Source organism: Aplosporella prunicola, assembly GCF_010093885.1.
Source record: "Aplosporella prunicola CBS 121167 unplaced genomic scaffold K452scaffold_35, whole genome shotgun sequence".
NCBI lineage: Eukaryota > Fungi > Ascomycota > Dothideomycetes > Botryosphaeriales > Aplosporellaceae > Aplosporella > Aplosporella prunicola.
The window spans coordinates 1-12,610 of NW_022983563.1; the positions used below are offsets into that span (position 1 = coordinate 1).

Here is a 12,610-nt window from a genome sequence, read left to right on the forward strand (position 1 = left end):
GTGTGTGTGTGTGTGTGTGTGTGTGTGTGGCGAATGGCATGGTTGGGGGACGGCGATGGAGATTCCATGCTTTGCGCGCTGCGCATGCGAGATGCTGTCGCGTGCATGCGTTCGCGTGGGCTTCCTTATCGCGGCTGGGCCCTGGGGTTGGGTTTGTGTGGCGGCACTCCTTGCTTTGGCTTGGCTTTTGGCTTGGCTTGGGATTGGGAAGGCAGTGGAAGGATGCGCTTCCTGCTGGTGATGGGAGTGGTGGGCCTGATTGTGGGCGGTGCCCGCTATTGTACTTTTTTTTCGTTCGTTTACTTATGGAGTACGGGTGTTGGTTGTGACAAGTGCGCTGAGGAGACGAATGATGGGAATTCGTCTGTTCGTTACATACTCACCAAGTAACCTAGATATCTTCTCAATCCTTAGGTATCTACTGTGCTACTCGATGGCTCTTTTGCTGTGAGTCAGGTGCTTGCGCCATGGCAGCGCGACCGAGTCTCCTCTCACCAAAACCCAGTGCCAGTCCAGAGATAAGAGAAGAGGCCGATATAGCTGCGCCAAAGAGCACCATCCAAACACCCGCGCACAAGGCAAGCCCAAGCGACAAATCAGCCACTCTAACCCTCACGCAGGCTAAAAGCGCCCGGAATATCGTGGCCGGGGCATCTAGCGACGTCAATCCCTCACAACGTGCACCACCACGGCGCGGATGCCATAACCCAGCGTTTTATTTTGGCTAGACACCGGTTGCTGCGCGTGAATTGCTCTCGAGAGCGCGAAGCGGATGCCGCTTGTTTGGTGCTTTCCTTGCACCGGTGTCGGGATACGGCTTCCGAGCTGAGGGCGGGTTGGGTGGCTCCTGGGTTTGGTAGGATGGGTTTTTCTTCTTCTTCTTCTTCTTCTTCTTCGTCTTCTTCTTCGTCTTCTGAGTGGAGTATTTAAGGAGAGGGTCGCTTCTTTCATTGTCCGGCCATGGCTACGCCGTCTCGTCTGTCTCTTGTTGTCCTGTCGTGTCCGCTTCTGCGCTCCGCTGTGCGTACGCCTACTACCCGTTTTGGCTGCTCGACGAACACCACCACCGTCATGTCTATACCGTCCTTGTCTTTCCTTCGTCATCCTGTCCGCGCCTACCACGACCAGCATACGAGCTCGGACAAGGACTCGGACTCAGACCCCAACGCGTCCGTCACCACCACCACGATCCCCTCCCGCCTCTACAAAGCCGACGAAGCGCCCTCCCTCGCCGAACTCGCCGCCCTCTGCAACCAGCCCATCACACAACGCGACTACCCCCTCAGCACCACCATCTCATCCAACATCCCACTCTACGACCTCTCGCGCTTCTCCCCCAGCGACAACAGCAGCGTCTCCCATCTCCAAGACGAATGGGCACACAACCTACTCTCCGGCCCCGGCGTCTTCGTCGTGCAAAACCTGTACCCAGACCCTTCCGTCATCGCCGCCGCCAACACGGCCTTCGACCTTATCCTAGCCGTCGAGTCCTCCTCCCCAACAAACGTCAAGGGCGACCACTTCGCCGCCTCATCCGCCAACGCCCGCATCTGGAACGCGTTCGGCAAGCACGCGCTCGCGGCCCCGGAGTCCTTCGCAACCTACTACAGCAACCCCTGGCTCCCGGCCATCGCTGCCGCCTGGCTGGGCCCCGCGTCCCGCCTGACCGCGCAACTCAACATTGTCCGCCCCGGCGGCGCGCCCCAGACCCCCCACCGCGACTACCACCTCGGCTTCCAGTCGGCAACTTGCGCCGCCGCGTTCCCGAAACCCCTCCACGCCGCCTCCGCGCTGCTGACGCTGCAGGGCGCCGTCGCGCACAGCGCCATGCCGCTCGCGAGCGGGCCGACAAGGTTCCTGCCCGGCAGCCAGCGCTTCGCCCAGGGGTACATGGCGGCGCGCCGGCCGGAGTTTGCCGAGTTCTTTGAAAGAAACTGGGTCAGTCTGCCGCTGGGGGTCGGGGATGGGGTTTTCTTCTCCCCGGCGCTCATGCATGCGGCGGGTAGGAATGAGACGGAAGATCTCCAGCGCAGCGCCAATTTGTTGCAGATTAGTGCGGCGTTTGGGAAGCCGATGGAGAGTGTGGATGCGCTGCCTATTGTTAAGGTGGTTTGGCCGTATGTGATGGACATGGCGAAAGCCGGTACACGTGAGAGCGAAGTCCAGGTCGAAGCGCTCCTCTCCCACCTCGGCGAAGGCTACCCCTTCCCGACGAACCTGGACCGGCGGCCCCCCGGGCCGGGCGGCATGGCGCCCGAGAGCGAGGTCGAGGTGCTGCGGCGGGGGGTGCGGGAGGGGTGGGGGACTGCGGAGGTGGTGGCGCAGTTGGAGGGGATGAGGGAGGCGGGGAGGGCGTAGGGGGTGTGGTCTTCTTTTTAGTTGTGGACTTCCGTCCAGTCAGCTAGGTAGGTAGGGGTGGTATATTGTAGTTCGGACATAATTATACGCTTATGCATGCATTCATCCTGCGGTATCAGCATGTGCAAACCGGGTCCTGAATCCGTAGTCTCAATCACGACTTCCCCCGCGCAAACACTGAGCCAGCATCCAAAGGGTATGACATTAAACGCTAGCTGCCGCCGCATGAGAAAAAGAATACCTCCATCCCACCCCATCCCAAGCCCTACCCTACCCAAGCATTGCCCATTCGCACCCCTCCCCACCCCGCAGCCTCAAAAATTCTCAATCTGGGTGCCATAGCCCCTGCGGTCCGCCAGCCCAACCAACTCCCCCCCAACCACCACGTCCATCAGCCCCAGCCCCACACTCTTATAAATGACGTTCCCGCGCTCCAGCCAGTCGCGCAGCCCGCCATCATGCTGCTCGGAGCCCTTGGGCGTAGCAGCGCTATCATTGACCTCGACGCCAACACCGCTATCGCCGCTCTTATGCGAATGCGCCGACGCGACGCTCGCCCCGCTCGCCTGCCTGCGATGCTGCGTGCGCTGCCGCTCCTGCTCCAACCGCCGCTTCTCAGCATCGCGCTTGAGCATGACGAGCTCGCCCAGCTCAACGACCTCGTTGGCGTCCAGCCGCGCCTGCACGACCTCGCCCGCGTCGCGCAGACACGCCTCCAGGCTGTCGACGACGACGGCGCCCCCCTGCCGCGCGTGCTTGTGGTGGTGGTGCGAGTGGTGCGGCGCCACGGCCTGGCGTAGCACGTCGGGGTGCAGCTCGATCATCTGCGGCGTGAAGGAGCCGATGGCCGCGATGTAACGGCCCTTGCGCCGGCCTTGCACGCTCGTCAGGTATTCGGCTGGGAAGAGCGGCTCCAGCGACGGTGTGGTGAGGAAGATCGCCGCAGAGGCTCGCACCGTCGCTTTCAGGTACCGGTGGTACTCCGTGTGCTGCGGCGTCACGAGCTTGGTGTCGGGGCGATGCAGGCGCACTCCGCCGCCGCCGTCGCCGCCGCCGTCATGCTCTTCGCCCGCTCCTCGTCCTCCTCCTCCTCCCCACAGCCGGTCCAGCAGCACGCGCCCCGACTCAAACGACCGGTTGATGATGTTGAGGTACTTGATCGCGTCGCCGCGCAGCAGCAGCGCCAGCCGAATATGCCAGTACGCCTGCCGGCCGGCCCCAAACACCGTGATCTCGTGCACGTCGGCGCGCTTGCGGAACAGCATCGTCGACGCCAGCGCCGTGCGGAATGCCGTGATTTCCTCGGCGTTGATGAGCGCGCGCGGGAAGCCCTGCGCGTCCAGCAACGTCAGCGAGCCCCGCGGCGTCGCTTGCGCTGATCCGTTGTCTGCTGACATTGAGAGCGACGCGACCGACGAGGTCAGGTCTTCTGATGACCCGTTGTCGTTGTTGTCGCCGTTGTCGCCGCCTGGTTGCGCCAGCGTCACTATCTTCACCCCGAGCCCGTCGTTGCTGCTCGCGGGCATGAATAGTGTCATTGATCCATCTCGTCGCTTCAGGAATGTCCGCTGCGGCTGGTATGTCGAGCAGCACCCGTTCTCTGTGTCCGTCGCCGTGGAATAGTAGTGGAGCGCGTCGCCGAGTGATTGCTGGAGGTTAAGGATGTCCTGCTGTGTCAATGAGTGCAGGAGCCGTTTGACGTCAGCGTCCGAGAGTATTGTCAGCGGCATGGTGCCCAAACAATCTGTGTGAGGTGAGCGCAAAATAAGCGGAGGGGGTAGCAACAGTTCTTCAATTATTGTCCGTCAGCATTCCTCAGGTTACACGGCATCTGCGAATGGTTGGTTGGGGAGATGACGACGCGGCGGGGCACGGCGGGGCGTCTGTCTCTGGCTGGAAGCGGCGAGCAATCGCCGAAGCGTCTAGCCAACAACTCACAAAGTCGACAATCACATGTGAAGGCAGACAGATCATTCCATGTTGGGGGGCCAGTGGGCGCTTTGGTCATTGCGAAGTGCATGTTATTCACATTCCCGTCGGACTTCCGACCAACGCCCGCTAAAATTGAGCCGAAGACACGCCATTGACCCGTTAATCCATCATTTGTTTGGTATCGAAGAGAAGAGAAACTTTTGTCAGACCACTTAGATCTTGATGGCGCTCTCGATAGCCTTGCGCTTCTTCTCCTGCTTGGCGTTGGCCTTGGCACCCATGATACCACCACCCCAGTGACGGCGGGACTCCTCGTGCTTGTCGGTGTAGCCAGTCTTGATGGCGTCGACGAGCTTGGAGAACTCGGACTTGTCCTCGGAGCGGACCTCAGTGAGGGCGACGACAGCGGCGGTCTGAAAAAATTTATTAGTCGGTGCCAGACATTGACTGCGCTCGAAAAATATACCTTCTTGTGGACGACCGTGCCGAGGCGGGCCTTGCCCTTCACGATGGCGTAGGGGACACCCATCTTGCGGCAGAGGGCGGGAAGGAAGATGACCAGCTCAATGGGGTCAACATCGTTGGGGATGAGGACAAGGGAAGCCTTCTTGTTCTCAATCAGGCCAACAACGTGGTTGAGACCGTACTTGACGGCGTAGGGCTTCTTGGAGACATCCTCCTTCTTCTTGCCCTCGGCGATGGCGGTGGCCTCCTTGGTGAGACGCTCCTTCTTCTCGGCCTTGGTCTCAGGGCGGTACTTGTTGAGGAGCTTGAGGGCCTGGGCAGCGGTGTTGCGGTCCAGGACGTGCTGGAACTGAGCAATCGCAGGGGGGACCTTCAGGCGAAGGTTGAGGATCTTCTTCTGGCGCTGAAGGCGGACATACTCTGGCCACCTCACCATGCGGGAGAGGTTGCGCTTGGGCTGAATGTCCTGACCGATGCCATAGTTGCGGGGGCGCTTCTCGAGGAGAGGGTTCTGCGTGAAAATGTCAGCGAGGCGCTTTAGCTGAAGAATGGATGAGCAAACGTACCTTGGCGGCCTTCTTAGCACCAGCCTTGCCCGAGGCAAAGGGAGCAGGCGCGGTCTTCTTTCCCGACTTAGGAGGCTATCATTGAGAAAAGAATCAGCAACGGATTCTTGTATCTCTAAAGAGCATCACAGAAGGCATATTCCAGCGCTTCTAGCTCAAGCCAAATCATCGCCATCGTCAAACAGCTTTCGCTGCCGACGCGACGGAAATCCGCTGGGGCATGCGTCTTCAATCCTGGGGAACTGAAGGGCAGAGGCCTCGCAGCTTCGATGCTTTCACATCTAAACCTGGAAGCTTACCATTGTGATTGTCGTTTGGCGGTCGATGGACTTTTCGCGACGTCGTGGTTGAATCGAAAAAGATCGAGCAGGGCTGCGCGAAAGAAGTTTGTGGGTTTGGGTCGCTTTCGCGTAATTTCCGCCGTTGGGATTAGCGCGGCGTGTACTGCACGGACCATCAATGGCCGGGGTCTTGGACAACAGGACATCTATTCCTCAAACTTCCATCTCATCCGCTCGGAGACGCACCTCAATGTCTATAATACATCCCTAAATAATGTTTTCTACAGTTAGGAAGCATCATCAATTGTAGGCTTCCATGTTGAGGTAATGTACTTCCCCAGCCTATTTGCCATCAAGCACCTCAAGCAGCCTCCTCAGCCCTTCCCGAACAACTCTTTCATCATGACTAAACACGACACGGAATAGTCCTGGCTCCTCCGCAGATTGGCTTTCACCGGGAGAAACATTGAGTTTGTTGTCAAAGAATCTCTCCACCAGTTCCCGCTCTCTCTCCCATCCGGAAATCCTCTCTCCTTTGCCGTTTGTGTCCGGCAGCCATTTTCTTAAATCGATCCACATGAAGAACCCTGCATTCGATGCCTTGGAATAAGGGACTCCACGTTCATCTAGAATTTGACGTACCAAGGCATTCCGCGAAGCCAAGCGCTCGCAGCTCGTCTTTAAGAAGGATTCCATCCATTCCACGTCTTCGAGCATTTGCGCAGCAGTGAGGTCGTTGGCGATGCCGGACCAGTGGAACTGATTGATGGCGTTCAGGGCAGTTGCTAGTACCTCGTTGCGCACAAGTAGACAACCCAATCGCAGACCACCGCCTGCGAGGTCCTTGCTCATTCCATACATGACGTGGAGAAGATTGCGATCGATATACTTCTCGTAATCAAGGGAGAGCACCGAAACGAAAGGGACCGCAGATTCATCTGGGACTTCGTAGACAGAGGTCCCGTAGATCTCATCTGATATCATGTGGATTCGGTGCTTGTTGCAAAATTGCATCAAAGCAATGAGTGTGTCGACCGGATAGCATTGCCCCAGCGGATTGTGCGGGCTACAAAGCATCATGGCGCGAACCTTGATCCCAGAGCTGGATGCCTTCTTGAGTGCCTCTTCGAATTTATCGATGGCCGCCACCGAGAACTGGTCGACGCCATGAAAGGGGACGTGTACAAGCCTCACTCTAATTGAACAGCAGTCAGTATAAGATATTTAACTAGGAGTTTTGATCTTTACTTTGCTTTCGTTCCGAAGTCGATAGGGAAACCAGAATAGCTGGGTTGGGCTATGAGAATCCCATCCTCTTCGTCGAACATTGTATATCCAAGCATATCACAAAGAGAGGTGCATCCGTTCGTGAAATGGAGATGCATAGGGTCCACTGGCTCCCGTGGTTTGAAGTACCTGAAAAGTGTTAGCTTATGGGAGTCCAGACGGATCACCGAAACAAGCATACCTATTCATATGGTTCGCCATAGCGGTACGGAGACGCAAAGTGCCCATTGGACCCTCGCCATAGCTAAAGTCCTTGGCTTTGAAGTGCACCTTGACAACTGTCAATTCTAACGGAGTAGATCAGGACATTGGATCGCATACTGGGTGTTTATTCATGAAAGCAGCAACTTCCGGTAGCATAGCATGCTGTATTAGAATTTGGTTAGTGCCACCGAAGTCTTTATTAGGAGGGACGTCGATATAAGCATCATTTCCGTTCCATGGTGATGTCGTGGGCACGGGCTTTGAAGTACATCTCGGTAGTGGCCAGGCTGCAGTCGCACAAGTTCCCTCCTTCATTCACTTTTTCGCCGACATGGACAAGTGTGGGTACTGGTACAGTTGAATGCACTCAAGGATCCATGTGTCAGGTTCACGATGACCCACCTTCGAGGGAACCCGTTTGTTGCATCATAAGGTGTCAGAAGAGGTAGGTACAGTACATTCTCAGCTGTTCCAATGTCGATAAATCCTGATGGATTCGAATCAGGATCGTGTGGATCGGCCATGAACTTCTTAAACTTCTCCGCAAGGCTTGGTCCTTGGGCCAAGACGGCACCGCGTTGCGCAAGCGTCTCGATGCCAGAAGCCATGGGGGAAAGAAGGGTTGCCCAACGTTTGTACTGGGCTACGTCATTAAATTGATGAAAATCCTAAAAGGACGAAGGTCGACTTACGAGTATGAGAAGGTACGGCCGAAGAAAGACAGGTGCGGGAAGAAAACCAGCTGACGAGAAATACAAGAGAACGACAACGCAGGTTTGAGTCCAAGGTAAGCAGCGGGCGTCCAAGCCGACAATTCGCACCATACCTATCGGGCCAAATCGCGGCCCTTGAAATCCGGCATACCTTGCCCCTCAGCCCCAACGGGACTTCAAACCATCGTGTCCTTCAACCCACTGCTTACCTGGCCCTACTCACCAAGATCTGGGGTTTACATGGATGAAATTCTTCATCTTCTTAAATGAAATCTTTGAAGACATGTCCCACAGCGTCGGCCTCGGCGTGCAGTACTCTGAGGCCTCCCGGTTGTCATCCCCACCAACACAACTCCCCATCACTCGAATGCAGGCATCTTTATGAAATGGCCAGTATCAAGCGGAGGGGCTTCACGTCTTGCAACGATTGGAGTAGGTCACGTCATCTGTTGGTCACGTGGCCAGCTCTTATCGATCCGACGCCAGCGGGCGGTCAGCGGCGGCCTTGAATCGCTCGTGCGCGCCCCAGCCTTCGCTCATCACCCGCTCAATCTCTCCTTCGTGCGCTAGTTCCGCAGTCCCCTTCCGCTTGCTCTTCTCGCGATCGCAGACTCGTCAAGCCATTCCACTGCACGCTATGAGCTTTGCCTTGTAGTCAGCCCGCCTCCTCCCACGCTACGCCTCGGCCCTCAGAACCGCGACAGCGCGTCGACACAGCGAAGCGACGACGGCAAATCCATACCACAGCACCCACAATGAAGTCCTCCGCGATCCGGGAGTCGGCCGTCCCGTCCAACAGCTCAAACCGCCGTACCTCAGCTCGCCAGCAACGTACTGGGACATCGAGACCCACCAACTACTACGCCCGCACCTTTTCTGGGCGCGCGCCCATGGCCGACAATGCCTCTGCCAGCATGTCAACACCAGGCTTCTTCCCAGCCATCACACATTTCACCGACTCGATAAATGCCCTCCCAAAGGAGGTCATGAAGCATTTCTCCATGATGAGAGAAGTCGAAGCCAAAACCGACTCCGCCGACAGCGAACTCAAGGTCCTCTCAGAGAAGATCTCGGCGTTTCCCCCAATATCGAGACAACAGGCACGATTGATTGCACGGAGCGCGGCGAACAGCACGGGCAGCAACAGCCTCAATGGCAGCGTTGCTGGGTCGGTAGTGCACGGGCAGCAAGGCGCTGAACAATCAGAGAGCGGGAGCAATGGGCAGGCTACCGAGGAGGATTCTCAGCTCCAGCGGCGACAGGTCTTCTATCGTTACCGGTACAACCTCGCGCAAATGTGCGGGATGCTTGACGAGAAGAATGCCGTTCTCTCCAGTGCCAATCAGACAGTCGAGAAGCAGCTGGCGCGTATGGAGAGCTCCTACGTACACATCGATGAAGAGCTCAGCTACGAAGCGCGTTATGGAAGCACCACGCACTGGGCCTACAAGGATGGAGATGACAAGAACAAGAAAGCGCCCGCAAATGAAAGATCAAGGCGCGAAGTCGCTGCAGCCAACAACCTGGCGGCAGCTGCGGCAGCAGTGCATGAAGGGGACATAGCAGCAACTAGAGGCGACTCAAGGCGTGATGGGTTGCATACGAGACACAAGAATCGCAATCATTACGTCGACTCGGATTTTGACGACAGACCCACGAAGAAAGCGCCAGCAAGTCGAAGCAAGAAGACCACAGACATAACCCAGAGCGCCTTTTACGGACTTGGAATTACTCATACTCCTAATCAAGCAAGTAAGCGACGTAAAACGGAGAAGACTGCGACATCTGCGCCAGCGATGGAGCGCTCAATGAGTGGAGCCATCAAGGACGCTGCAGGCGGTCGAGCCAGCCCTCGGGAGACACCAGCGGCGGAGAGTAAGAAAAGGTCTCGTGCAGCACCGGCGCCAGCTCCTGCGAAGAAAAGGTACGATCCAATAACGTCGATGTTAGAGCGTGCTTGCAGTAGACTGACATTGCATGTAGAACACAAGCAGTTGGCCATCAGAGCCCCCACGTCCCTTCATCTCCTGTCATTGGCAACTTTGGTGTGCCGGGAGCTGCTGCCCAGCGTCCGATGACTTCCCGTGGACGCCAAAACTCGACGTCGAATTCCACCGCTTCCGTGCACCAAGAGCCCTCTCGCCAGCGACCACCCTCGTCCGCCTCGAACAGACCCATAAACGGTGTGATAAACAGTTGGGAAGCTGAGCCAGGAGCACCACACGGGGCAGTAGTTCCTGTCGCTCCGCCTGGTGTGACGGCTGAGTCCCCAGCGGTCTCAAACGGAAATTTGCCTGAGCGTACAATGAAGCGTGAGGAAACAGATGCTCATGAAGGCGCAGGAACGCCCTCGCAGACAGTCATAACTCGTGCCGGTCGTGCTTCCAAGACCGCGACGCCAGTAATTGGCAGTTTTCCCGAAGGCGCGCCCATGGCGCGTAGTCGCAGCACGCGTAACAATGGCAGCCACGCGTCTTCCGAGTCAAACGTTCCTCTTGTCACTCAACAACCGCAGAAAAGGTCTCACAAGAAGGGTGCATCGGCGTTGCAGCGCAGCGCGGCAAATCACGTCGATGACGGCAGCAGCCTAGCCGGAGATCTCTCGGGCCCAGATCTTGATGAGGAGGTTGTTGAAGAAGAGGACGATGGAGACCAAGAGCGCTTCTGCTATTGCAACGGCGTGAGCTATGGTGAGATGATTGGATGCGACAACCCGGATTGTGCGCGGCAATGGTTCCATTATGCGTGCGTGGGTATCACAAAGGAACCGAATAAGAAGGGTGAGTTTCCGCATCCTGAAAACATAAAGAACCACTCATATCTAACTTTAGACCAGCCAAGTGGTATTGCGAAGACTGCAAAGAGAACCTCAATCTCAAGAGAAGCCGCCCCGTCAGCAGGCAGTGAACGTTGTCTTGCAATATCACTCTTCAACTGTTCATTCTCGAAGCAATCTGCTCTGGACAAACAGCAAACCACGACACGTCTGTATATACGGCCTTGCAGTAGCATGCACACGATACGACCTTAAATTCTTCACTTGTACATCATAATTGTGAGCGGCGTTCTTCGGGCAGACTGGCGCGAGATCTCTTGATCCGCTAGAGCGGCGAACCCCCTCCGCACAAAAATCGCAGGCGTTGTTGCATCTCTGATTTTTTTCCACACGCCATAGCTTGGGCACTTTAATGGCGGCACTTAATGGAAACCATGTTTCGAGACGGATGACGCTCGAGGTGGATGGACTATACCCCCCCTAGCTCAGGATATCTCGCGCGCGCACGGCGTTTCATGACTTGAGAGTATCGGACTCCTTGTCTTTTGTTTTTCTTTCTTTTCTTTTTTCTTCTTTTTCATCTTGCTCTTTTTCTCTTTCTTTCTTTCTTTCTTTCTTTCTCTCCCTCTCTCTCTTCTCTGCTTGAGCATGTGCAAGGGCGAACTGGAACGGCATCATTTTGCTGTTTTTTCCTTTTACACTTTTTTTTTGCGGGGATTTCTCTGTTTTTCGTGGGTTGGGGTGAGGCGAGCTAGGTCCTCGGTGAGGGTTTCAGCAGCTAGACTCACGAATCGACAGATTTTTGAAATTATTTTCGCTCGTTTGGTGGTAGGCTGGGCTGGAGTGAGCTAGGCTGAGGCTGCGGGCTGGTGTCCAAGAGTGGGGGCAGTGCTGCTGGTGCCTACCTATGTGGTACGTATGAATCAATTGACTTGGACTTAGGCAACATGGATGCACGACAGGTGTCGTTGGGTTACCGGTCAAAGGTTCGTCAGTTTCGTGTTTGCGCAGAGAAAGGCTGAATGGAATCAGCCTTGTTTCCTGCCGCTTTCCATCTTACAATTACAGATACATAATGGATAAAATCGCTTCCATGCAGATCAGAGCCTTTCATAGGGTTCGACTAGGGATTTTGTTGCCCAACTCTGATAATTCCCCTCCGGTTGGCGACAGACGCCTCTGTTACCTCATTCACGAGACACAGGTACATACACGCAGTGCCTCGTGTAACAATCTGCCTCGTTGCCTTCTCTTTTGTCGTTCATCTGAAAGATTCCCACTGAGGACCTTTAGAGATGGCGTTTGGATAGTAGATCCCATTGTCTTTTGAGTGTCCTTGTGCATTAATAGTTTTGTATAAATCAATGTGTGTATTAATTTTTGTTGCGCAGAACACATTTTAAAAAAGCAAACTCTTGTGTAAGTATGCAGGACGGGTGTTCAGTGCGACATAACTATGATATATCAGTCCCATGATTCCCCTAGGCTTCAGTCATGCTCCTTCAGCCTGGTACCTCAACAACCATGGACCGCTCTGCATCCAGCAATCTCAATGTCCACAACCTCAACAATTTCGGAAGCTCAGAAGTGTCAATCGCGGGCTCCGTCGAGCCTCAGATCTCCAAGTTCAATAATTCCCAGGATGCTATTCAACTTCAAGAGCTTCTCCCCGGAGAGCAAAGCCCATCGCCAAGGTAAGTGTTTATTGAGATGAAAAGTGAACCCTCACTGATATCGTCATTTCATGTAGAACTTCAAAAGTAAAGACTGCATGGAAGAGCAGCCTGGAAAGATCCCGCTCCGGGCTCACCATCTTTCTTCGTAACGTACGGTTACTTGCTCTCCCAGTTGTCGGCTCCTGGACGAGAAAAGTGGAAAAACCAAAGATCGCTATACACAAGAGTCGGTTTATTGCACTACTAGGGTTGGCCGTTCATGTCATCCCGTTGGCGAATGCGTTGACTCTTATCATCTTGAACTTTGTGACACTCTATGTTGGAACGGATGTGGCAACTACCGCTCTACAGT

The 12,610-nt window shown here is 55.6% G+C and overlaps 5 protein-coding genes across 6 annotated transcripts; 3 read left to right on the forward strand and 2 right to left on the reverse strand.

Moving 5' to 3' along the window:
* K452DRAFT_114526 (uncharacterized protein) lies at nucleotides 1–675 on the forward strand. Its single transcript, XM_033535067.1, has one exon. The coding sequence runs from the start codon at nucleotides 34–36 to the stop codon at nucleotides 388–390; it is 357 nt and encodes a 118-aa protein (XP_033392700.1). The 5' UTR covers nucleotides 1–33; the 3' UTR covers nucleotides 391–675.
* Nucleotides 598–2,430, forward strand: K452DRAFT_291902 (uncharacterized protein). Its single transcript, XM_033541272.1, has one exon. The coding sequence runs from the start codon at nucleotides 961–963 to the stop codon at nucleotides 2,356–2,358; it is 1,398 nt and encodes a 465-aa protein (XP_033392701.1). The 5' UTR covers nucleotides 598–960; the 3' UTR covers nucleotides 2,359–2,430.
* Nucleotides 2,431–2,626: 196 nt separating this feature from the next.
* On the reverse strand, nucleotides 2,627–4,202 carry K452DRAFT_291903 (uncharacterized protein). The gene has a single exon (XM_033541273.1). It carries the CDS (start codon nucleotides 3,894–3,896, stop codon nucleotides 2,673–2,675), a length of 1,224 nt encoding a protein of 407 aa, XP_033392702.1. The 5' UTR covers nucleotides 3,897–4,202; the 3' UTR covers nucleotides 2,627–2,672.
* A 300-nt stretch (nucleotides 4,203–4,502) lies between these two features.
* On the reverse strand, nucleotides 4,503–9,367 carry K452DRAFT_329432 (uncharacterized protein; the record flags this gene model as incomplete). Of its 2 annotated transcripts, none has more annotated exons than XM_033545056.1 (6): nucleotides 4,503–4,703; nucleotides 4,757–5,266; nucleotides 5,322–5,396; nucleotides 7,123–7,159; nucleotides 9,155–9,187; nucleotides 9,255–9,367. In XM_033545056.1, the coding sequence occupies 6 exons, from the start codon at nucleotides 9,365–9,367 to the stop codon at nucleotides 4,503–4,505; spliced, it is 969 nt and encodes a 322-aa protein (XP_033392703.1). The 2 variants fall into 2 exon arrangements, with proteins under 2 accessions (XP_033392703.1, XP_033392704.1); XM_033545057.1 differs by lacking the exons at nucleotides 4,503–4,703; nucleotides 4,757–5,266; nucleotides 5,322–5,396; nucleotides 9,155–9,187; nucleotides 9,255–9,367 and adding exons at nucleotides 5,815–6,797; nucleotides 6,851–7,018; nucleotides 7,211–7,255; nucleotides 7,552–7,736; nucleotides 7,786–8,176 and having other exon boundaries at nucleotides 7,071–7,159.
* On the forward strand, nucleotides 8,562–10,713 carry K452DRAFT_302283 (uncharacterized protein; the record flags this gene model as incomplete). The annotated part of the gene is made up of 3 exons (XM_033542571.1): nucleotides 8,562–9,730; nucleotides 9,790–10,586; nucleotides 10,643–10,713. The coding sequence occupies 3 exons, from the start codon at nucleotides 8,562–8,564 to the stop codon at nucleotides 10,711–10,713; spliced, it is 2,037 nt and encodes a 678-aa protein (XP_033392705.1).
* Nucleotides 10,714–12,610: the final 1,897 nt, after the last annotated feature.

What these genes read in the sequence shown, in the direction of transcription:
- K452DRAFT_114526 (XM_033535067.1), top strand. Translation starts at nt 34, where the DNA reads ATGGCATGGTTGGGGGACGGCGATGGAGATTCCATGCTTTGCGCGCTG.
- K452DRAFT_291902 (XM_033541272.1), top strand. Translation starts at nt 961, where the DNA reads ATGGCTACGCCGTCTCGTCTGTCTCTTGTTGTCCTGTCGTGTCCGCTT.
- K452DRAFT_291903 (XM_033541273.1), bottom strand. Translation starts at nt 3,896, where the DNA reads ATGACACTATTCATGCCCGCGAGCAGCAACGACGGGCTCGGGGTGAAG.